Source organism: Amphiura filiformis, chromosome 5, assembly GCF_039555335.1.
Source record: "Amphiura filiformis chromosome 5, Afil_fr2py, whole genome shotgun sequence".
Taxonomy (NCBI): Eukaryota; Metazoa; Echinodermata; class Ophiuroidea; order Amphilepidida; family Amphiuridae; genus Amphiura; species Amphiura filiformis.
Window position 1 is genome coordinate 11,614,153 of NC_092632.1, and position 26,755 is coordinate 11,640,907.

At 35.5% G+C, this 26,755-nt stretch overlaps 1 protein-coding gene across 1 annotated transcript in view; it reads left to right on the top strand.

The window, feature by feature from the left end:
* LOC140152007 (gamma-aminobutyric acid type B receptor subunit 2-like) overlaps positions 1–26,755 on the top strand; it is a 43,169-nt gene that overhangs the window by 7,900 nt on the left and 8,514 nt on the right. The window contains 13 exon segments of the mRNA XM_072174308.1: positions 1,173–1,343; positions 6,124–6,228; positions 10,814–10,879; positions 11,742–11,939; positions 14,019–14,264; positions 15,245–15,322; positions 16,199–16,227; positions 21,325–21,518; positions 22,052–22,138; positions 22,976–23,141; positions 24,334–24,466; positions 24,901–25,008; positions 26,208–26,330. Of these exon segments, the coding sequence (XP_072030409.1) occupies positions 1,173–1,343; positions 6,124–6,228; positions 10,814–10,879; positions 11,742–11,939; positions 14,019–14,264; positions 15,245–15,322; positions 16,199–16,227; positions 21,325–21,518; positions 22,052–22,138; positions 22,976–23,141; positions 24,334–24,466; positions 24,901–25,008; positions 26,208–26,330 (1,704 nt within the window).

The following is a 26,755-nucleotide window of genomic DNA, read 5'->3' on the forward strand; positions in this document are numbered from 1 at the left end:
GTCAAAAAAGCGAAGGCAGACCCGTAGACAGGGGGCACATTGATAAAACGGTCCACTCAGTGTAAAAATGTAAATATAAACCAACATGACCAAGGGACAACTATTTATTTGAAACTGCTCAAAATAGCATGAAGAAGTCAAGTTTAGGGGGATAAGTCAGTTTTTTGCATGTAAGCAAATTTAGTTTTGAAAAATGGTCCACCATGACAACAAGTCACCATAGACCGAGTGACAAACTCTAATGAGCTGTGATATCATCACCTAATTTACATCTCGCCGTCCACAGCCAATACAATTGGACATGACATATCATTTATACAAAATGCGATAGAAAATAATTTAATAGTGTATTTACTATGCAAATAACCAGTTTCCTTACTCCACGGTGAATCAGGAAGTAACCCTTTATTATACTAAATAGCCTTCCCAATTTTACGTGTTGAAGCCCATGCTCTCCATATCTCAGTAAACATCTAAAGAGAAGATAGCTGTAAATTTGTGTAATGAGCACATTGTCCTGTTTGCCAATGGGCATTATAGCCAATATATATGAAAATATCCGGATGGTGTCCAAATTTGGCTCGAATCTACCTTATGGTCGATACTATCGAGTGAGTTTGATATTTTATGAATGAACTGTAGTATGAATGGTAGGAATGGCGTTATCGGGCCTTGATTCACTACAACACAGTCAAAATGCGTGGTTGAAATTACATCGGTACCTGAGTTGGTTTTTTGTTTTTTAATATTTTTGCATGAAATATGAAGATAACATAATATTCAAATCAATATTAGTTGTGATATGTTGGCCTAAATACATTTGTTTAGCAAGATACGGCTTTCGAACGTGCAATTCTGCAAACCATCACCCCCCCCCCCCCACCCCGCTAAAATCCTGGCTATGGGTCTGGGTTGTATCGTTTCACTATTTAACGTCCAAATTACTTCAGCTAATCGTTGCGCGTGTAACTCACATTGGACCAGAAGCTAAATCGACCATGAAAAGTTAGTGGGAAACAAAAATAACAATTATAATATGTTTTATATAATATTTGAACTGCGGTAGTATGAAACCATTACATAAAATAAAAAATTTGAAATTAATAACTGTAAAAGTTCATCATCTAAATAATCTCTAAACATATTCATGTTGATCTGTTGATATATTACAGATGTCCTACGCAGCATCAGCTCCTACTCTTTCGAACCGTATAGACTATCCGTACTTCTACAGAACCATAATGCCGGATACTATGTTCAACCCTGCTAGGATCCGTCTCATGAAAGAATTTGGTTGGAACAAAGTTGGTACAATACATGGAAAACATGAAATCTTCTCATTAGTAAGAATATGTTGTCAAATAGTTGTCACATTTGCATTATTATGTCTTGAAAATTTAATGAATACAAGTGTGTGAAAATATTGGACCTAACACATAATGATTATAATTGGTAGCTTTGCGCCCAATATTAATAGATTTTGCTATGAATTCGTCATTATGGGCTCAATCGATCATATCAATATTTGTTTCGGGTTTCATGAAGAAAATCAGAATCATGAAAATATAGTTGATTTACAGGTGACAAGTGAAAATGAAACAAATTTAAGCTCCATTTGTGCCCAATATCACCGAGTCAAGTTCATTGCAGTGGTCACTAAAGCGGTTCTGTTTTTGAAGCCAATTCTTGACCGATTTCAACAAAATAGTTTATAACACTTCTCGTTTATTCGTCAATCTTCCGTGTAGATATCATGGCGATATTTAGATCAACACTGACCGAGCCTTTCATTAACAAATATACCCACAACGTTTCTCTAATTAGTAAGATGTCCTGTAAGCGTATGAAGGATAATTACGTTTTGCACAAGTACATTCGTCAAGATATCGCACTTGACCGTGGAATATTGCCTTTCGGTCTCACATATGTGTAGATCCCGGGGGATGGAGGGATAAATTCAACAATATTTTGAAAGGGGGAATGGTCAGTTTTGGTCATTTTAGTCTAAAAGGTGCCAATTTTTGCGGACTTCGCGTGTATTTATTCCACCTTTGCACAATATTGCACCATTTAAGCTTCGACATACCCATTTTTTGCGAATATTTATACCATAAACGTGTTCTGTCGACAAAAGATGCTGCATTGACTATAAAAGAAATTTTTCCCAACACAACCCCCAATGTAAAAAGTCATTCTTAGTCAGTGGGAGTGGTCTATTACGTAGACACGTAATCTGATCGGAAAATCGCATGATTTTGGGTGTCGTCTATCAGGCTGTAGACGACCACACGTCATCATGAGCGTAACACGCTCATAGAGGTGCGCGTATATATCGCGTTTTATGCGTATTTATATTTATATTTATATTATATATTTAACTGACTAAGAATGAGAATAAACGATAGGAATATTTATTTTGATAATCCTCTACCTATGATAGACGACAGGCAGGTCCAATATTTTTATCGTAAAAGATACCGGCTGCGCCGGCATCCACTACTCAAAATATTGGACCTGCCTGTCGTCTATCATACGGTAGAGGATAGTCAAAATAAAAATTCTTATCGTTTATTCTCTAAATCAACCGCATCGAGGTCTCGAGCACTGCGTTCCACACTTTGACGTAATGCAATAGTATTATCTGTATCATATAACTTATGACAAGATTAGCATAAACACATCACAAAAAAGTAATTACCTTCACCACATTATTACGAGACTCAAAATCTACACATTGAATTTGACTAAATTCTTTGGATGGCAATGTCCAAATGAGCTGACGCTTACAGACTCGACTATGAAAGAATGAAGCACCAAATCTCCATTTCACGCTGTATCCAATGTCAACACAATGCTGTGAAAATCCCACATAATTACTTGCAACTCTCAACCACGTCGACGATTTATCCCAATCATATCAGCATCCTGTGAGTCCATTAATTACGATGATTGTTGGAAGCGAAATAACAAAAGAATTCCAATTTAGTTCTGTAAATTTGAAACCTTGGAATACCAACCTTGCGGTCAGTACCACTAACCTTCAGCTGGGTGCCTATTAAGTTCGCAAAGCAACGCATCGCAAATGCGGTGGTAGTATGAACGGACCTTAAGCTATAATATAGTTTGTAGTTATGTTGACTATAAAAATAACCGGCCAATATTTAAAGTATTCTCTAAAATTCTAGAAAATATAGTTTTGTAACATGTCCTAATTTAGGTGTTTGGAAATATTCGCACTTTGGTGTTTTAGGAAGGATACGTAAACGACAGATAACACCAAAAAAAAATGAAGAAATTATTTCCAAACCGTGTTAAGTCTACAACAATTATGTTTCTCATTTTCAAGAATGCTGGTTAACAATACGCAGACTATTGCCTCATTGTCTCACCCAACTGAAACTATAATACCAGCTCATTGCAATATCGCACAGGTAAAACAGAAACATGTGTAGTGTGGATTTAACCAGAGAAGATCTGATTTACGATAGTTGAGCTGTGATCTTGGTTTAATAGCTTTTAACGGGGTTTAAGTCCTGCAAAGGTCGTGGTGAATTCTACTGCAGACAAAACTATATCATGGTGGGGCATCTGCAAATGTTTGTACATCCCTGATATGTAAGTGACAAATAACATCAAAAACAACTCCCATATCTGTCCATAACTTTGGTCAGTGGAGCGAGCCAGGGATTTCAAGTGGGTGATTATTGATTGGCAAGTGCCATATTTGGGCATAAGTACATTCTACCATTCAATGTGGAGGATGGGCTAGACTTTATCGATTCATTTTGTTGGAGTAAGTTCATGTTAACCAAGTTTAAGTACTGCAAAGGTCGAATCATGTTTGCTGTGCAGAATAACTGCACTATGATACATGTGACGTCATTTGGGTCATTTGGATATGTAGCGTAGTAAAGTTCTGATTGTTCTGTCCCAGGCATGTCAAATATTGTTTCTGAGCCCTCCACAGAGGGGCGGTTGTTCTGCCCGAACCCAGATGGGTCACCAAACCGGAACCTACCGAACTTCAAATTGTTTAAAATCACATCCCAGATGAAGGTCAGTGAGAGGACTCACAACGTCATAGTACATGTATGTAGCATGTCATGAAAACTACATTTTATACAGTAAACAATAAGGGACTGATTAGTTGGACCATTTAGAAGTATTAAAATACCTGTCGTACTTAATTCAAATCATACCAATGTACAAGCTATATCAGAATGATTAGTACCTATCAGTTTTCGGTGTTTATTAACAACCCTGCTTCTTCAATATGTAACATTGGATTCTCTTGAAATGCCCGGGATTTTCAGTTTTATGAACATACATTATATTCATTTAAAAATAAGGTAGCTACTATGTTGCATTTGACTTTTCCATAATCACTGGAAGCTGATGGGTACCAAACATTTTAATACAGCCTGTACCATAAAAGCTCATTAATGTAAAGCAATATTACGGTGATTTATTGGGGGGTCTATATGCTTGGTATTAGTTTAATTGTTGCTACTTATTATTATATTCGTCTTGCTCCAAAGTACAAAAACCTTGATCGTAAATTAACCTGACTGAATACATTCAACTGTATACAATATAATCAAATTGTCATAGTAACTGAATGTGCCTTTGGTTATGCAAACGGAATAATTCAATATCGATGAACCAATGCTCACAAATATTGTAATATCTTGCTTGGCCTTCGTCAAAATGTAATATCTCAATTGGCCTACTTCTCTGGAGAAAATTACTGTTCCGCCACAAGCACTCACGCACCCCGCAAAACGTCCGTCCAAACAATTCCACCTTTTGAGGTAAAAATGTTCATGAAGGACCAAATAAGAAAGACAAATATATAACAAAAGAACTGCTGTTGCATGTTATAAAACTGTTCAAAATAGTCCAAAGGGGTCCTTTATTGTGATGTAAAGGGCACTAAGTTGCCTGCATGCAGCTAAAATCTACTTCTCACTTTTTGGTCGAAAAAGCAAAAAAAATGATATGTTACGTTAAAGGTTATTCATCCAATTTCAATTTGTATTGTTTATTATTGTGATCCTTGTATGTGGTGTGAGTTTTGTGAGAAAAAGCTGACGGGTATGTGATTTTTGGAAGAACCACTTTAATTATTTGGTGTTTGCTTTTTAACAATTTCCTTTGTCATTAATTTGCTTGTTTCACAAGGTGGAATCCTCTATTTCAGCTCTCAATTTTTGCACAGTTTCGGTCAGTACCACTAACCTTTAGCTGGGCTGTGATGTTGAAAAACACTTTGAAGTGCTCTATGTTCCGACTGATGTATGACGTCACCTTGTAACCTCATTTGGGTCGTTTACATATTTGGCGTAGTAAAGTTCTGATTGTTCTGTCCCGTGCATGTCAGAGATTGTTTCTGAGCCATCCACAGAGGGGCGGTTGTTCTGCCCGAAACCAGATGGGTCACCAAACCAGAACCTACCAGACTTCAAATTGTTTAAAATCACATCCCAGATGAAGGTCAGTGAGAGGACTCACAACGTCATAGTATATAGCATATCATTAATGCTATATATCGTCATGAAAACTACAGTAACATTGCTCCAAAGTACAAAGACCTTGATCTTAAATTAACCTGACTGAAAACATTCAACTGTATATAATACAATTAAATTGTCATAGTAACTGAATGCGCCTTTGGTTATGCAAACGGAATAAATAATTCAATATCGATATACTAACGCTCACACAAATTGTAATATCTTACTTGGCCTTCGTCAAGATGTAATATCTCGATTGGCCTACTGCTTTGGAGAAAATGACTGTTCCGCCACAAGCACTCACGCACCCCGCAAAAACTTCCCTTCAAAACAATTCCACCTTTTGGGTTAAAAATGTCCATGAAGGACTAAATAAGAAAGACAAGTATTATAACAAAAGGACTGCTGTTGCATGTTACAAAACTGTTCAAAATAGCCCAAAGGGGTCCTTTATTGTGAGGTAAAGTGCACTAAGTTGGCTACATACTGCTAAAATCTACTTTAATTATTTGTTGTTTGCTTTTTAACAATGTCATTAATTTGCTTGTTCCACCAGGTGGTATCCTCTATTTCAGCTCTTAATTTCTATCTCTTCCAATATATTTCTCAGACGGTTGACCATCTCATTGGAGAACTCCACAATGCCAATATCACGATTCTGTCATCAGAAACATTCGCTTCGGATGATCCTTCACATCAAATTCAAAATCTTAAGGTAAGTCTGACTAGAGTCACTTGTGCACTTTACGGGGAGGAGATGAGGGAATAACAGTAATTTATTCTAGTTCAATTTCTTATTAAGAAAACCCAATCCACGTCATTTAACTAAAGCTTACTGTTCATCATGTTCATATGGCGACCGATCCAATTTAGTAAATCTGGACCTTTATAATATGCATGGATACACGTTTATTTTGACAAAGTTTTCAGCCTTGAAAGGTGCCTTTACCAGTCATGGTGTTTACCATTGTCCCCCTCTATAAAGGTCCTGGGTACGCCACTGTACTGCAGTTTAGTAATCAAGAGGTTAATTTTTCAAAAAGCATGTAAAAGCTACTTATTCAGTTGATTTAATAAAGCACTCATGTTTTCCTGTGCGTGCAATTCTTCGACCTTCACAGATTAAGAAGTATCTTTAGAGAGTACAGTTCTTTAAGACTCGCTCGGTACAAAAGGCCATATGATGTATATTTTTTATTTCTCGTCCCGCCCGGATCTTTTCTGAAGTGGGTCCATTTGTTTTTCAATTTTCAAGTATAACCATTCAGTCAATTATTCTGATTAAACAAAAATATTAACATGAATCATTTTAAATAAGTTTTTGTAATACTCTAACCCTAAAAACCGTCAAATAAAAAGCCCTAATATCGTTTTCCAAACAAAAGTGTTAAAAAAGATTACTACTACATATAGCAACAAAAAAATATCATAACATTCCTCCGGACGAAAAACAAAAAGGTAAATCTTAAAAGGTCTTCCTAAGATATTGTTATACTTATTTTATACTATTCTCGGTGGATACCCAGCAAACACAAAACATTTTCAACATCATTCGCAAAAGGTTAGAAAAAGCTGCCAGGAAACGTTTAAATGTCGGGTTATATAAACGGTATATAAAGGGTATAAAACGTTTTCAAAACATTCAAAAACATTTGATGATAACTTACTGCAAATATTCTAACATAATGTTTTTAATTGTATATTTAAACTTATGATCTCAACACAAAATTAAGACGTACCTCAAATTTTCGGTCACAACTTTGACCTTCATCTGGAGACTGGCAACCCAAGTTTGGGATCAGTGACCTTTTGGACACTTGACCCCAAAACCCGGTCGTACACTCTGGGTAACTTGTATCGGCCCCCGTCGCGGTTGAGAGATGGTTGGTTGACTCTGATGTAAATTGACTCCTTCACACCCCTTTCAAAGTATCTAGCGTCCCGGTCGAGGATTTTGACCTCATCCAAATCAACTTGGTGGCCGGGGATTCAATGTGGATGTGCTGGGAGACTTCCGACGAGGTAGTACTCGGACGACGGTGTTCTGAGAATCTGGTTTTCAAAGATCTTTCAGTCTCACCAATGTAAGATTCTGAACACTGGCCCCGCAGGGTTTTCCCCTGACAGGGGATGTAATAAATTGGTCCGGTAATGTCTTTCTTCTCAGTTTTGTCTTTAGGTGAGACAAGTAGCTGCCTCAGAGTTTGAGTGGGTTTAAAACAAACTCTGATGCCGTAGGTGCCGAAGATTCTTCGTAAGGCTTCGGAAGTTCCTTTAACGTAGGGCAAAACTACTTGTCCTTTTGTCTCAACGTTTGTAATTTTCAGGTTACTGTTCTTAGACTTCCCTTCTTTTGCTTTCTTAGCTTTGCCAAAGGACCAGTTCGGATAACCGCACTTCTTTAATGCACTGTTAATGTGCGATTTCTCCTCCGCTATGTCCTCTTGCTCAGATATGATACTGTCCGCTCTGTGGTGAAGAGTCTGGATTACACCCAGTTTATGCTGGACAGGATGATTTGAATCAAAGTTCAAGTATTGATCCGTGTGGGTCGGTTTCCTATAGATTTTGATTTTTAGCGTACCGTCCTCTTGGATGACTGTATGAGTGTCGAGGAATGCGAGTGACCTATTTTCCTCGCCTTCTGTCGTGAACTTGATGTCCGGATCGATTGAGTTCAAGTGATTCGTAAACTCCTCCGCGTAATCCTCGACCGGGACGCTAGATACTTTGAAAGGGGTGTGAAGGAGTCAATTTACATCAGAGTCAACCAACCATCTCTCAACCGCGACGGGGGCCGATACAGGTTACCCAGAGTGTACGACCGGGTTTTGGGGTCAAGTGTCCAAAAGGTCACTGATCCCAAACTTGGGTTGCCAGTCTCCAGATGAAGGTCAAAGTTGTGACCGAAAATTTGAGGTACGTCTTAATTTTGTGTTGAGATCATAAGTTTAAATATACAATTATGAAGTCTACCAACACAGATGAACTTTCATGTTAGTAACATAATGTTATTTAAGTGTTGACAAAATAGTTGGCAAAAAATATTTGCAAAAAATATTCTAACATAATATTATTAAAACATTTTACAAATATTTTTGTATAATTATGTAGTGCGTTTTCATACAAAACGTTTTAAAACGTTTTCATGACCTTTAAATACCCCGACATTTCGTGTTATTAAAACGTTTTGCCAAAACCAATAATCCAAAAGATATTATTATTATTATACTCGGAGTTCATAAAAAATCCACTAACAATGCAGTAAGAGGCGAATTAGGTAGTTTTCCACTGCTCACAACTATGCTTTCTTTATCTGTAAAATACTGGTGGAAGCTAAACGAAAAATGTATGAATGGTAATGATTCTCTTGTAATTCAAGCACTTGTAGATAACAGAAAGTTAGTGTGTACTAATAATGGTCGACAGGTATAAAAAATATATTTAGCCTTATCAATAGGATTGACATTTGGGATAAACCAAATACGATCACCGCTTCCAATTTTAATGAAATTATTGTATCTAAACTTCAAATCGTCTATAACAATCTTTGGGTTAATCATATTAATAATTTTAGTCCTAAACTCAGAACATATTGTACATTCAAAAATTCTTTCAGTGCAGAAAATTATGTTATTATCGCTAAAAGATCTTCCAGGGCTGCATTCTGTAAATTAAGAATAAGCGCACATAATCTCATGATCGAAAAGGGCGTCACTTCTCTCCAAAAATTAATCCAGAGAATAGAATTTGTACACTTTGTAATTTAAATAAGGTGGAGGATGAATTTCATTTTGTAATGATATGTCCTTTCTATACCAACCCTCGCCAAGATTTATTATCTACAATACATGGAATGTATGATATAGATGGTATGGTAGACACTGACATTTTCAAACTTATAATGAGTGCAAGTGATTTTGACAGTATTACTCCAATAACCAAATTCGTCAAATCAGCTTTTGATTCACGAACGAACATGGACTTATAGATAATAACAAAGTTCCCATTTGGGCTTAGAGCAGCATGGACTTGAGCGCCACTATTAATATTGTCTATTATTATTAAGACTAATTTATATTTCTTCTATAATTGTAAATATTTGTACTTGTAACTTTAATATTGCAATTTCAATTGTAAATATTTGTATTTGTAAATATTAACTATACCAGTTTGTTTGGTGAATGTTAATAAAATATATATTGATATATTGATATTGATTATTATTATTATTATTATTTTTATTATTATTATTATTATTATTATTATTATTATTATTATTATTATTATTATTATTATTATTGTTAGTGTTATTATTACTATTATTATTATCCTTATTCTTTTCATTATTATTATCATTATTATTATCAAATGGTTAAAACTGGTTGACTTCTAAGATTTACTAAGGTTTTACTCTGAACTCTGAAAGCTGCTGAATGACTGAAATTAAATTTACACGTTTGTTTTATTATGAAGTTACAGTGCTAGCTGCAACATTATAATTAAATAAGACAAGCATACTATTGAATGATTTGAGCCAAACGCACATATTTTTTTTTACTATTTCTGTATGTCACGGTCATACCCAAAGGCAAATATCATGCATCAGCAGTTCATCTACTCAAACCACTTTCAAAATTGGTCTTATATGGTTCGACTCGTTTGTCTATTATATATTGATCAAATAAATAAAACAGATTGAGCAATTTAGAAAATGCATAATATAAAACGCATTACGCCAAGCCACAATGCTCTTGACAATATTACAATTGCATTTATATTAAGCTTACATGTACGCTGGTCAATATTATTCAGGGGCTTTTTTGTAAATGTAATAGGGTCGTATACCTGAGTAAAAATAATTATAAAGGTTTCTTCGAGACCGGCAAAAGTGAAAGGCAACTACTAATTACTATACTATTGGAGTTTGGGTTCAGAATAACACCAACAACAAATCTGGAATGGTAGGTGGGGGTTTATCCAATATTCAAAATTGGGGAATGTTATACAAAAATCGTACGTACGTTGACGTGTTTACATTCTACATGCAAATTCTCGCAGGAGATATTTCCCTGATAAGAAACAAATCAAAATTTGACTCCGAAAACTGCGTCCAATTATTGCCACATGAGGATGAAAATAAGGTATGATTTAAAATTTGTAAGTAAAGAATTATGACATCACGTTTCCAAAAAGTACAATAAACATATTTTTTTGTGTGTAAATAAAAATTATTTGTGTCCAGTGAGTTTTATGCTACTTTTAAATATAATTCTTTCCCCTTTTTGTTTTATTTACAGGCTGTTGATGCCAAGATTATAACCGTAAATATGTATTCTACAAAAGCAAGACGTGTTCTATGTGAGGTAAATCAAATTCAAATAGAGATCAGTCTTGCACGTACCCACTCCCCCTTGACAAAAAGTCAACCTAATTTTTTTTTTTTTTGGGGGGGGGTGTTAAATGTATCAAAGAATGTTTAAATTATAAAGAACAATTAAGGGGGTACTACACCCATATGGTAAATTTGTGACTATTTTTGCATTTTTCTCAAAAAATAATTATACACTGGTAACAAAAGTTATGTATATTATTGGGGCAAGATATCCAATTACTACACTGAAATTTCAGTGACTCAAGACAAGCGGTTCAGTATACATGATAGGAAACGAGGTACATCCTAGCGGTACCTTATTTCTGATCATAAATAACAAACCGCTTGTCTTGGGTCACTGAAATTCCAGTGTAGTAATTGGATTCCTTGCCCCTATAATATACATAACTTTGTTACCACTGTGTTATTAGTTTTTGAGAAAAATGCAAAAATAGACACAAATTTATTGAGGGGTGTGGTACCCCTTAACAAAGGGACCACTTTTTCATGTTTAGCAGTTTAAATAAACCCAGAAAAGTTTTTATTGGAATTAAGTCCACGTTTTGCATGTATTAAGCTGAACAAAAACAAGTTTTTTTTCCTCCAGGCCCATCGCATTCCGTTTTGGGGAACAAATTATCACATTTTTTTTGTGTTTGAAAAATATACATAAATGATGGCCATTTCCAATGTAACTTCTGTTAACTTTGAACAGTTTTTTCTATGTAACTCCTGTTAACTTTGAACAGTTTTTTACTCACGCAATTCAACTTTGAAATAATATTATGCGGGTTTCCCCGCCCAACGATGATATATTGATTTGATTTATTTTTGCTGCTGAAAATCTTTTATAGGCTTACAAAAACAACCTGGTTGGTGATGGTTACGTGTGGTTGTTAGTAGGATGGTATGCACAAAAATGGTGGGAAGAACAAGACGACTTAGTGCATTGCACATTGGAAGAAATGCGTAAAGCTGCTCGAAGTTCACACTATATCTCTACGGAGAGTTTGCAACTAAGTACCAGCCCTGAATTGACTGTTGCAAATATTGTAAGTATTACTCTGGTTGAAATACAACTTAAACACCAGCCCCACCCTAATGGTAAGCCAGTGGCCAATGGCGTGTGTAAAAAGGAAGCCGAAGGGCATGTAACCCCACTTTTGTCCGGGGGAAATTTACTGTCAGCAAACAAAACTGACATACAGACTGGGGAAAGGGATAGTCCCCTCGTTCCAACATTGAACGTTTTAGAATTAATATGGTAAATATTCGTGCGTATCATTGTCCCGCTTTAGATTTTGCACCTTATTTTTTTTTCCGGTACTCCACTAGAGACCTAGAACAGACGAGGTTTTATTTTTGTAAATCACGTTCAATATGTCGGTCTAAGTCATGGCTCTCTCGGTGTTGTGTCATTCTTTATACCCTGACTGAAATGGTTCGTGCGATCTGATTTGTGGGAGAACTGCTTTCTTCTCCACGATAGTTTAAGGTCATGGTCACCCACCTTTGCACAGTATTTTGGTGGCACCTAAGCACATCACACCCGGGCATCAGACACACCAAATTGCAATCTGAATACGAGGTTATGTCCTTCTAATTCGCGATATACACATTTTATGGCAAATTATTAAACAATTCACATTTTTGTCTTTTAATAGTCCTGGAAGTAAACTATGTAGACTGAATGCTACGTACTTTTAAGTGTAAAAAGTGTATGCAGCTTGGATGAAAAGCCGACCATCATATGAAAAGTTTGACCTTTTGTTTTGAAGATATAAACTCCTCAACAAAAGTTTGGAAAGTTTTTTCAAGCATCTATATCTCAGATTATTTGCGACATGTTCATGTCGTGTTGTATATCAATGGACAGCTAATGTATTCCCCTTTACAATGACACCACATTATTTTGTGGTTGGAAAACCCATATACAGCGACAATAGCCTGGCACCTCCTCCTCATGCTACTCACCAGCCTGGTCACACATTGCAGTGCAGGGAAAGCATTTCATTCTTCAACCAGGATTTGTCGCAGGTCATTCAATGTGGTTGTATTGACTACTCTGGCACGCCCAGCACGCCCAAGCTAGTCCCACAAGTGTTCAAGCGGGTTAAGACTGGGCTGGAGGAAGGCCATTCCATTCTTGCGCTGGCTCTGTGGAGGCGAGTGTTGTCATATTGGAGGATTGTATTAGATTGTGATGATATGGGATTGCAGCTTGCTGCGCAGAATAATGGCCAATTTGATTTGATGTTTGAGATACCACTACATTTACAAGACGTGCACTGAGCCGTGAAAAGATGATTGTTACAAACGTGGTGTGAAGGAAAATAAATTAGCTGTCCATTCATATGCAACACGATATGAAGATATCACAAATAATCTGAGATATAGATGCCTGAAAAGCTTTCCAAACTTTTTGAGAAGTTTACACGAAGCTTCCCAAAAGATCTAAATGTTTTTCGTCCGTTGGGAAACTTCGTAATATTATACATGTTATAATATTAATACGAAAAGTCAAAATGTTCATTTGATGATCTTTTCTCCCAGCTACATACACTTAAAGTATGTCATTAGATTTATTACTCACACAATGTTGCGTTACAGAGCCCTTAAAAAACTCGCTGGGTTTCTTTATTATTGGTGCCACTACTTGGAAAACCTACTGAAGTATTAGATGTTTACAGTGCTGGTGAGTGGGATGATGAGCGTATCTCAGTGATACTACATTTATTGGTATTGCTTGTCAGGAAGCTTCATAATGATCTTTGATATTCTAACTCTTCAGACACATGGTTGAGAATACTCAGGAACCACCATCTGTAAATCGTGTTTCATTTGTTGTAATGTCAGTAAATTCTAATACCATCAAGCTTGACCAGAGCAAATCTATTGTTTGACAAAACTAATATTGCTTTTATTTGCTGATTCAAAGACTCACATACACGTTTAATTTTGCAGCCATGGTTCAACAGCGTCTTTATGATGTTCTTCCTTAAAATAATAGTATATTTTTAGTCAATGCTATTACAGGCTTTAAATGCATGTTTTCTTTCTTTATATTCTTCATTTTCTTTTGTTTTTTCTTTCTTATTTTCGACCTGCCTGCTTTCCCTCTTTCTCAACAGACTGCTGCCCAATACGTAGAGATGTTAAACGATTACATGAGAGCTCCAAAATGGTCCGATTACGTATGGCACAACGATAATCCGTTTGGTTACGATGCTACATGGGCTATCGCACTGATGCTTGATAAAGCTGTACCAGTTCTTAAAACAGAAGGACGGCGATTGGAAGATTTCACCTACGACGACACAGAAATGGGGAAAATCTTCTTTAAATTACTGAATAAAACAAGATTTACTGGAGTGTCGGTATGAAATTATATATAACTCTCTTTATAAGCCAGAACCAGAATAAAAAGAGCATTTCTTTGAAAAACACTACAACGGACTCCCTGCACTATATCTATGAAAATATAACTTAACTGGGGAATAAATCAATGGTGCTTTTTTCAGTAGCGTCTCAGGCAGAGAATACCCACATCCGATCCACGGCAAAATTGCCCGTGTGCAATTTTCCTGTCGGTCTGTTTTACACCAGAATTTACTTTTATCATGAGCCAAAATAGTAACAATTGCAGGTCAGAGGAGAAACTTAAATATATACAGTCACTCATAACAAATACACGTACGGGACCTATATACTACACCACTGGGCTGAAATGATGCAAACCGGCAAATTGCTAAGTTGCCAACCAGGCAACCAGCCCCCTCCCATGTCATGTCAACTGGCCCTTGACCGGGGGGGGCACTAAGAACAATTGATTATGGGTATGCTCCCCCGAAAAGACCCTTGTTTTGGATCGCGAAGCACCGAATTACCCCTTAATTTTAACAAAACAGAGCGCTGAAAGACCCCCCGATTTTGATCATTCGACCCTGCTAAAAGACCCATATTTTGCTTATTCCACACATTTCAACTGTTTTTTTCCAAACAATTTTCAACCAGATAGCCAAGAAAGACCCTTGATTTTGACCGTTCCTAGTTCCGAAAAACCCACCACCCCAAATTCTTCGGAGCATACCCATCAAAATTGATGATATGCCCCTCACCCCCCCCCGGGTTACAGTTACGGTATTTATTAAACATGAAAAATTCATCAGGACCTTAATAAGTAACATTTGTTCCATTTGTACATGTACGGTGAACACGATGTTAAAGACTACATGTCACTTTAGCTTCATTTTCTCCCCAATGTCAAGGTTTCCGTAATGTGTTGGTGTTCGTTAGCTATAACTATTTTAGGCAGTGCATAATGTATATAAATAATTATCATGTGTTATTTCCGCAGGGTCCCGTGAGTTTTCGCGATGGTGACCGTGTAGGAATAATACAAATCCGACAATTACAAGGTATCTTTTCACACAAGGTTTAGTATACTTAATGTGGCATATACACTACTCATTCATTCATTCATTCATTTTATTTTCATCATCATCAATACATATATAAATAGCATAACAACAGAGATAAGCAATGTGGAAAATAGCGATGTGATGAAGTACATGCATTACAAAGCCAAAGGCCTGAAAGACAATGCATCACCTTTACATTGAATAATATATAGGTTTAGATATTTACACAAGAAAAAAAAAAAACAAGTAAAAACAGAAACAAGACAACACGGAACCCCTCTTGAATATCACTTATATACATTAACCAGGCAAATTAATGTAAAAATATTTAAAAAGTGTTTATAAGTAGCAAGTACAATAAAGTAACAGAAACATTACATGTACGAGGATCAGTCAGTATGTATTAACAGTTGACTCGTGACATCATATGTGGATTGCCTTCACGGCACCTCTCAACGATCACACAAACACAGCACCTTTGTCTTTCAAACAACACATGTAAAAACTATATCATACTCAAATCAAATGAAATTTGACGTCAATTTATAGCATTTTTAAAAGCAGCATGAGTATACACTTTCATTCAATAATGTTCAGGCAATATGCAGAACACTTATTATGACACTGAAATATATTTTCAACTGAACAGCACTAAGACAACAGAAGGAAGAATGCAAATCAGGTTTGTCAGTTTCTGATCCTTTACTGATCTTTTAAATATTATGAATAGTGTAAATATAAAGTTAAAAACTGAAAAGTTGGCTTTTTGCCCTAATTCACTTTTTTACTCGCCTGCAGAGGAATCTTTTTTACCATGAAAATCTTTAACATGATAGCTATTAAAATAGAGCTAACATAAACCACATACTGATGATATCACTTTCATTCAGTGTAGACTACTAAAAAGTAGTCAAAGATGGTAAGATTTTGCTGTCATATATAAAAGTAGCATATATAGTAGGTAATGGTGCCTCCAACGGACGAGATACAAAACACACCAAGGATCAAATGATGATACAAGAGGATAACTAGAATGTATAAAAATAGAAAGATTTGAGCCAGGCACACCAACTTGGTGTGGGGAACAAGACAAAGACAAGATAAAAACTAATTTAGTTCATTAGTTTTTATCTTGTCTTTGTCTTGTTCCCCACACCAAGTTGGTATACCTGGCTCAAATCTTTCTGTCCTTTCTGTCATATGTAAATTGTACCATATCACAATGCATTTCCTTCAAAATATGTAAATAATTATACAATTATTTGTTTACTGTCATCTATTAATTTCGAGTATGGGATAATCTCTATACGTCGTAGATACGGTATATCTTTCTTGCTTCATTTTTCTCCATGACCATTAAGACTCTAAAATTGTGCGGTCATTGATATTCTGTTTATACTTTGTTTATTGGCCATTATGTTTACTTGTTTTTATCGGTTTTTTGTTTGTTTGTTTGTTGTTGTTTTTTTCTGTAGCAGGATGTGCCAATTCATCCTGGAGATTGCATAAAGAAGAATGTTTCTTATTTGTAAACCAATTTCTCACATATTCGCATGCGGCTGAATATTGTCATAATATTGGGTCGGTCATAGCCGCTATCGTAAATGAAACGGAGTATGACTTTGTAATAGAAACGCTACAGAGTAGCAGCGACTCCACTGAAAGCCACAAATGGTACGTATTATTACATTAAGTTTCTGTCATATGATGCTCTTCATCTTCGGTATTAGCGCTAGTAGCGCTAATTAGCAATATCACCGGTATTATAGCGGTAATCGCCAATTAGCACTGATGAGCTCTAATTAGCGCTAATAAAGCGATATAAAAATAATGTAAATAATGTAATAACACTATATAAATGATTCAATGCTAAATTGGGTATTAATAGCAACGCTATTAGCGATATCATATTGCCGTAGCGATATGATGCATCATTTCAAAATTTATTTTTGAAGCCTCCCGCACGCGCTATTAGCGCTAATAGCACAATTACCACTAATTAGCGTATATCGCTAATAAGCACAACTAGCACTAGTTAGCACAATTAGTACTAATTAGCGCATTTAGCCCATACTAGCTAATTAGCATAATTTTCGCTAATTCACACATTAGCGGTAACGCATTTAATCTGGGCAGCAATGCAATCTCGTGCAGAATGTTTGTTAAAAGCAACTTTAGGGTGTCAAGTGTTCAAAAATTAGATTTGACACCCTTAGCAAGTGGAATTTAGCTTTTAACAAACACTCTGCGCGGCATTTTCATTCACAACATACTTGCCCTGACTAATTGACTCTACGCTAATTAACACACGTTGTCGCTATTTAGCATTATGTTGTGCTATTTCGAAGTATTAAATTAGGACAATTAGCGTTTATTAAAGCATATTCGATAACAACGGTAAATGGCACCGTTGTCTTCGAAAATCGCGTTGTTTAATAGCAAATTTAGGACACAATGAGAAGTACGAGGACAATTGTAGCAAGAAAGAAAGTCCGAAAAACGCGTCAATTGTGGTTAATTGGCGTGTTAGCTAGCGCTGTTTCTATAATTTCATTTTAGAAGTCTCCCTTCGCGCTCTATTAGCGCAATAGCACTACTACCGGATGTTCGCTAATTCGTACAATTAGTGCTAATTAAGAAAAATAGTACAAAAACTGTGGTAATAACGCTAACACTAATTAAAAAATAGGCACCATATTGTTTTGAGAGAGCTTAATTAAAGCTAATCATATGCGCTCCAAAAACCACGCTAAATTAGGCTAACGCTAATTAAACTATTGGCGCTATATTGTTTTCGAAAGAGCGCTATTTAACGCATACTTGCTTTGTAGCAAGGACAAAATGTCCAAAAGCGCGCTAATTCAAACAACGCTAATTAAACTAATTGGCACCAGGTTGTTTTTTAGAACAAAGTTCTTTGAAACCAACAAACTTTATTGGAGAATGATAAGTACGAAGATAGTAAGTTAGATAGAAAAGTATGAAAACCGCGCTAATTATGCTAACGCTAATTAAACTAATTGGCATCGCATTGAATTTGAGAGAGCGCAATTAGCGTCATGTAGCGCATACTCGCTAATTGGCAAAATTTGCGCACTGTAGCAAGAACAAATGTCCGAAAATAATGCTAAATTGTTATTACGCTAACGCTAGTTATAGTAAACTAATGGGCATATTATCTGATATTGCCACCCACTCTACTTGAATAAGAAACGTCTATTATATTTCCACATACTACGTTTTTTAGAACTTTGTTCTATCAAACAACCTGGTGCCGTAACACGACGCATACATTAGTTACGTTTTTCATTGCCACATTGTAGGAATTAATGGATGATTTTCAGTATAGGAGGAGTCAGAGTCACAGCTATTCATCTGTATGGAAACAGCGCGTAACAATGGGAAAATGATATTAATGGATACAGCTTCATTGGTCTAAAGATGTATCGTGATTTTTTAATGTTACCGTAACCATGGGTACCTGTAAATCATAATATATCTAACTGTCTGACATGACACTTACGCTTGTACATGTAAAGTGGGTTAAAATAGTTGACGTCTTCTCAGCTAGCTTACTTTGTATAGAAGGAACAATTTTCCTGTCGGTCTCGAGGAAATAGGTACAAAAATTCTAGATATCTTGTATTATTCTTTCAGTCAAGACATCGTTTTTATAGTATTTGCCTTTCAAATATTAATTACTTAATTTAATACTTTTGTAACATTCTAACGTCCTCTTTTTCAGTTGATTCCGATTTTTCATTTGCGAGTTATGCATGATTATGTGTATTACACTGCTCCATAGGCTACTGTTATAATTTCGTTTTGGTGCACCAGAATGAAATTCAAATTTGACGATATTTTTGCTGAACGAATTAATCTGCAGGAAACTTGGTATAAACATCATGTAGCCAGAGGTTTCCAGTGGTAGAAAAGTGGGGGATGAGGCTGTGGATCACGAAATGCCATTTTAAGGAAGTGTTTTAAAAACAATTAGTTTAAGAAATCAGATAGGAATGTTTGCACGGTATTTTTGTGAGACCCGAGAGCACATCAGACATATCAAATTGCATTCTGAATACGAGGAATGTCCTTCTGATATCATTTATTAAATTCGCGATATACAAATTTGATGGCAAATTAAAATTTGATATTTTTTTATATCTAACAGTCCTCAAAGTAAACTTAATAAATCTGATGATATGTAATTAATGTAGCTGGTATGAAAAATCGACCATCAATTATTGAAAATTTTAACCTTTCATATTGAAGGTATTTCCCCCAAAAGACCTACATTTTTTTACAGTATTTTTTTTTTTAGTATGATAGACGGCTTTTCATCCCAGCTACATACGCTTTAAGTACGTATCATTAGATTTATACAATTTACTTCGAGGACTGTTAAATTTCACAAATATTAATTTTTAATCATTTGACATGAAATGTGTATTATATCGCGAATTAAAAAAAAATCAAAATTATTTATATCAGAAAGACAATCCACATATTCAAAATGCAATTCGATATGTCTGATGTGGTCTCAGGTCCTACAAAAATGCGTGAAAACTATCTATCCGAGCCCTTAATCTAAAAGCATTTGATTGATTATATAAACTCAGATCAGCTTACGCTGAAAACTGAATTGTAACTGAAGTATACTATGCTTTTACACAAAAAAATCACGTGAGAAAAAATGTAAATACAATTTTTCACATTGCATTGTATATGATTTTTAACTTGCTTGTATTTTGCAAATATCTTATTGTAATTACAGGGTTAGCCAAAAAGAACTTTACCCAATTTTAAAGGTTAATTTGTCAAAGTTTGGAACAGCTATTTAAGACATTGTTACACTAAACATATATCTTTCTAAGAATATATGGTGAACAAATGAAACAAAAAAAGCTAACTTAACAAAATGGTGCTGTTTTTAAGTTAATCTCTAAGTTTTAAGTTTTCACCACTCGTATTCATAGAAAGGTATATGTAAAATATGTAACAATATTGTAAACAGCTAATTGTGAATTAACCTTCTTTGAATTTGTGTAAAGTTCTTTTTGGACCGCCCTATAGTAAAGTATAGGGAGCACGGTGGCCGAGCGGAACGGGCTAGGACTCATAATCGGAAGGTTGCGGGTTCGAGCCCCGGCGACGCCATCGTGTTGTGCCCTTGAGTAAGGCACTTTATCTCGATTACTCCTCTCCACCCAGGTGTGAAATGGGGAGCTGTTATGAATACTGTCCATTGAGCGCCGCCCAAAGGTATGAGCATGCCTTGGGCATTGTATGGCAGCTGACATATTCTAACGACGGCGGAATAAATGTAAAGCGCTTTGGTACATGTTCACATGTGAAAGGCGCTGTATAAATACCAACATTTATTTTAAGTAGAAAGCAAGAGAGTGGAAAAATTCAATATTCCCGTTATAAAAAAAAAATGTAGATATTTATAAATCTTCTCCTCTAATACATTCGACCTTCGCAAATTTTAACAAAAGATTACATTTTTTATTTATGTTTAATATCAATTCATCTTTACTTCTTACACCGTTAATTTCAAAATTGAATTAAATAATGCTTGCATAGCCACTGAAGTATTTTTTATTCAAAATTTATTCGGACTAAAGACGTAATTTTCATATTCGGACTACGGACGTGCTTTTCATATTCGGACTAAATATGTGCTTTTTATATTCGGACTAAAGACACGGCTCTTCAGATTCGGACGAAATACGTACTTTTCAGATTCGGACTAAAAGACGTTTTTGAGTGAAGGCGTTCGGACTGACGACATTCCGAACTAAGATAGTGCATTTTATTTTCGGACTGACGATAGTTCGGACTGAAGACGTTTCGAACTGATGCGGGCACCCCGATTCAATTTGCTCCACGTCCTTACACATAATTATTTTACTATCTTTGCGCAATTTGGCGCGCTTTCCTTTTTTAATAGTAGGCCTGGGCGTGTAAAGTATGGTAGGCTTAAAGTGCCCAAGAACCTATTTATCTATTGCAGGTTTATTGGTCTGAAAAAAAATGATGAAAGCTACGAATGGGAAGACGAACGATTTGGTGACGAAATGTGGATACCCCCTGGAAGTGAACTTAATGGTGTAGATGAGTGTGTTTTCATGACTTCTAACGCTGCCAATGGTTGGAAAACAATTGCATGCGATACTCCTTTGCAATTTATCTGTAGAATGGAAGGAGGTATATACAGCAAGATTGACGTATTCTTTTCCCGGATTTTTTCATTTTCAACTCAAAGATATATTTAAAATGGTATCTTTTTTTATAATAGGTTGTGTAAAATAGTTATTAAAAACCTATTGCAACAAAATAATATATTGTTTATGTTTGAGGATCACATAAAACGAGCACTGTGTTTTGGGACACCCTGTATTTAGATACCACGTTCAGTTTGGTCTTATAGTGCTGTCGTTGTCCCGATAGGTACCGATGTCTCTTTCTATTTAAATAAAAACGATAAGCAAACTTTCATCATTAATACAATTTATTATTGCATCGAGCATTATGTATATTAAATTGCATAGTGTTATCATTTTCTATTTAAGTGAAACAAAAAAACATAGCCCTATGCAAATGTTCAGGGTACGATATCGGTGCCTCTAAGCATGCTAAGGGGGTTTAACAAAACCTGGTGCCTATTTGCATTGTTATGACTTTAGCCCACAAGGCAGTGCTTGATAATGGTAACATTAATCAGTTAATCATTCTTTCAGAATTCCTTGAAAGGCCTGTGGCAATGTTTACAGACAACGGTAAAGAAGGTGGAACTTTTGAGATGGTAGGAGATTTTATTTGGCCAGGTATGTTTCCACAAAATGACTGATAATATTTTATTTTCAATTAAATGTTAAATTAATCCTCTAAAAACGAAAGAGGTAGTTGCATCCCTCTCTGAATTTGTGCTATAAAAGAGTCCGTACATAAGAGTATAAACATTCCCAGATTGACGTCACAATGACGTCTAATGTCAGAAAGTGTCAGATTCTCAGAAATAAAATAAAATAATTATTCTGCAAAGGGTTAAATAACACTGTAAGAAGCTCAAGGATTTGTTTCATTTTAAGGAACTGTTTTCTTGTGGGTTCCATATAGAGGCCAAAAATATGTTCCTTAAGACCTTTAGAACCTTCATTTCTGATCAACGTATGATCAACACCGCCTTTCCTCCTATCCGAGCGTCACAGTTAGACTAGACTGCTTATACCCCAAGTAAGGGCCCATTGTTGTTTGCTAAATTGACCGCAAAGGATGGCCAGACAATTACAAGAAGCCGTTTGGAGCTTTTTAAGATGACAGGAAAAAAAAGTTCTACCGCAGTACTTCACCAATAACTTGAGGTTAGCAACCATTCTAAAAATGTTGCGATTTGGTAGTTCACAGCATCTTGCGAATGGTGGTGAGCTTTGGCAAAAATTGCATTGAATGAATGAATGTGATGTTTAACGCTATGGTGTTTAATCCTTAATTGTCTAATTAACCAAACTCAGACATACTGTAATTTATTAAATATGTAAAAAGAAAATACAAATCGCAACTCACATAACTGACAATCATCTTCATTTGAGGAACTGATATTTTTAGTCACCTAATGGTGTTTCATTTTTTTTTATTGAATGTTCTTTATTTCCGTTCATCAGGAGGATATGTACCATTGGATCACACTCCTAAGGATACCATAAACGTGCTAAGTGTACATAACGGAATCAGTGTGCCACTGTATGCAGCCATGAGTACCTTAGCTAGTATTGGAATCCTGATGGCGCTCTTGTTTTTGGCTTTCAATTTGAGATACAGAGAACAAAGGTATTGTATAGTCCCAGTCGTCTCCTGACAATAATTATAATTAGAGAATAAAGGTATTGTTTTTAGCCGCTGGAGTGCATCTATCGTCTCAGATAACACGGGCGACATCATTATTTTAAGTAAAGCAACAAGGCGAAGCCGAGTTGTTTTACGCCAAAAATAATGTGTCGCAAGGGCCAATAGGCCCTCACTCATCAGAAACTTAATGCAGAATGAGGCATAAACTAAAATATACACAACTAAAATATACACAACACCCAGCTCAAAAGGATTACAATCCTTGGTGTTGTGTATATATTTTAGTTTATGCCTCATTCTGCATTAAGTTTCTGATGAGTGAGGGCCTATTGGCCCTTACGAAACAGCTCTGTAAAACTATGTAGTGTCATCCAAATCCAAATTCTTTATAATTAAAGGATATAGTCTTATCCAACCGAACCTAACCAAAATCCTAACTATAGCCCTATTGCTAAGCGTAAACGTAATTTGGGAGGCGGACTATATAATAGATGATGCAATTACACCCAGAATGCTCTGATTGTAAGGTTTTGATTTAAATTCACACTGTAAGATACATTCTATGTGACCCGATCCAGCTCACGCAGGCTAAAGACAAAATTGAGTCATTGTTAGGTTAATATAAAGTACCAAATTCCCTTCATCAGTCCAACCCCTGTTTATAGCTGATTTGGTTGCTACACATTTTTACATGTTAAAAGTCTTAACTATGACTACCCTAATCTATTTCTGGCTTTTGTTTTAGTTTCGCATTTGCCGACATTAGCCTGAGTGGACTAAATCGGGTCACATATGATGAATGAATAAGCAGTCTTTCCCATACACTGCTGCTAAATTCTAACATATACTCCTCAAAATGGCTATATATCAGAAAAGTTTTAAATCTATCAATTAAACAAACAAACAAACAAACAAATATCAATACAAACATTGTTCTTTTCTGTCAAAAATGTATGTATAAATGTGAAACTTGATATTTTGATGTGTATTTGCCATAATTCTGTTATCTTTCTCATCTCATTCTGCTAATTTTGTCAGAGCACCACAAATTTTGAGATTTATTGTGAAGGCCTACGTTTTGCAGCTAGTAAAGGTACAAAATTATCATATAGATTGAATAATACATTCGGTTTTACACATTTATAACTGCATTGATTTTCCAATTTTTATTCAGATTTGTGAAAATGTCCAGTCCCAATCTAAACAATTTGATCCTACTAGGGAGTATATTGGTGTATGCGGCAATTTTTGTCGGTGGCCTTGATTCAAAGTTGGTTTCATTGGCAGTGGAAACTATCTTTTGTCAGGTAAAATCTTAAGATTGTGTGTTATATCGTGTGCCTTTAAAATATAGTCGTAGAACAATATTTGTTAAAATGTATACCGGAAGGCAAACTTTTGGTAACGTTCTTTACTACTTAAATTTAAGGTAAATAATGCTTTTAAATTTGGTGGTTCTGTTACGTTTTGCTAGCCATTAGATGCATCAACTCTTTTGAAAGGCATGTAATTTTCTTATAAAATTCTTTTAAATTCTTGACGAAGCTTTTTTATTTAACCATTAATATTAAGCAAGCAGCTTAGTAATGCCTTATAACGGCACCTTGCCTTTATTCTATAATATGGAATATACACTGCATAAGACATATATAAAAAGAATAGTTTAATCCAAGTTTTAATTTTAACACAATAACCAATTAAAATTAGGTGGGTTAAACTGTCCTTTTCTGTTCGTATTCAGCTCCGAGTGTGGCTCTTGTCACTGGGATTTGTGTTAGCTTTCGGATCAATGTTTTCTAAAACATGGCGAGTGCACAAGATAGCGGCATTTAAAACCCCAAAAAGAATAGTAGGTATATAAGGCACAGTTGTGTTCTGTGGCGCTATCGGTACCCCGATGAACCGATAGCTCTTTACAACGAACCCAAACATTATTTTGTATAGTGCTGTTGTTTTGTATTTAAATAAAATACGATAGCCATATGTAAATGTGATGATAATGATTACATTGGTAATAACAAATAGTAAACAAACAATACACATATTTAGCGACAAAAAGTTACTTAGAACTCGAGGTTAATTGATGTCCTTTTTTTCGAGTAGACCAAGGATGGAAACATTTATCCTAGTGGCAAATGTGTGGCATCGAGCGTCATAGTAGGCCTTTTCCCCCTTAAAGCCGATCTTTTTTTAGAATATACCTTTATTTATTTTGTTTTCAAAACCGATTTTTTTTTGGCATATTTGTAATATTTACACATGTTATGTCGGAAAGATCGAAAATCGTAGTCTCCTACGAAGCCAGTTTGGTTACGCTCCTTCTCACGTGGAGGGAGCGTAACCAAACTGGCTGCGTAGCAGACTAACTCTGAGGCCGCACTCGCCGTCCTAATCCAAAAAGTGCGAGATATTTCGAGTGATAGAGCTGAAGTTTATGATGTTGTTTCTTTGCAAATTTTCAATGTTTTTCGTGTCCACATGTATTGGGAACTTTCATAATCATTACATATTAACTATTTTATCATTTGGAAGAAAAAAAGAAAAATCTAAAAAGTTAAAAAGATCGTACATTAAGGTTTTAATGCTTGTCGCTAGAGAAGCGGGAAATATATAATTTGGAACCTTGGGCCTATAATATAACGCTTTTATGCCATGGGCCTCCTTGATATAGCTCAGTGGTAAGAGCGTTGGTGTAGATACTCAGGAGTCCCTAACTCAAATTCTTATCAAGGATGAATTTTTCTTCCTTGGCCTATTCGAGAGAAAGAATAAACTACATGCATTACACATTTGCTCAAAGTTATCTACTGACCATTGCAAGTTTCAAATACAAATACCATTAACTTCTTGGAATAATGTATACGACAATATGGTCTTTTAATCACCAAAACGTTGTAAACTTACATGTAGCATATTTTCCATCAAGTATCACTTCTTAATTTTGTTTTCAACCAACTGAAAACTTATAATATGCACATTATGTTGTTTAAATACATAAACATACCCTTAAATTACGATAAAACAATAATTACCATATTGATATTACAGATTATAACAGACCAGCAACTGTTCCTCATGGTGTTGGTATTATTACTTATTGATGTCTGTGTTCTAGCCGTGTGGCATATAATCGACCCGATGAAAGTTAGCAAACGTGATCTCTATGAAATTGTAAGTTCGACGTGTAAGTTTCCTTCACAAATTTTCCCCGTTCAAATAGTAAATAATAACTGATGGATATTAATTCAAATTAGTTTTACGTTTAATTCAATATCTTAATTCAAAGTTTCATTCAGGTAAAATATTGAGGACATCTGGCAGTGCGTATGAATATTGAGTCAAAGGTTCATCTCCATTAGCTCCCCTTGTTTTGTGTATAAATGCAATCGTGTTTATTAATAACAATACCCAGTGGAGCCAGGCCTGGTGGGGTTTCGGAGTGCGATGCACCCCCATTAATTGGCGGTGAAAATCTGCTTTGCTACACATTTGCCAAAAATGTCAACATTTTAGAGAAATATACCCAAAATTACGAACTTTCCGTGACATTTGTCTAAAATAAAGGCTCATAAAATAAATTGTAGAGGGGGTAACGA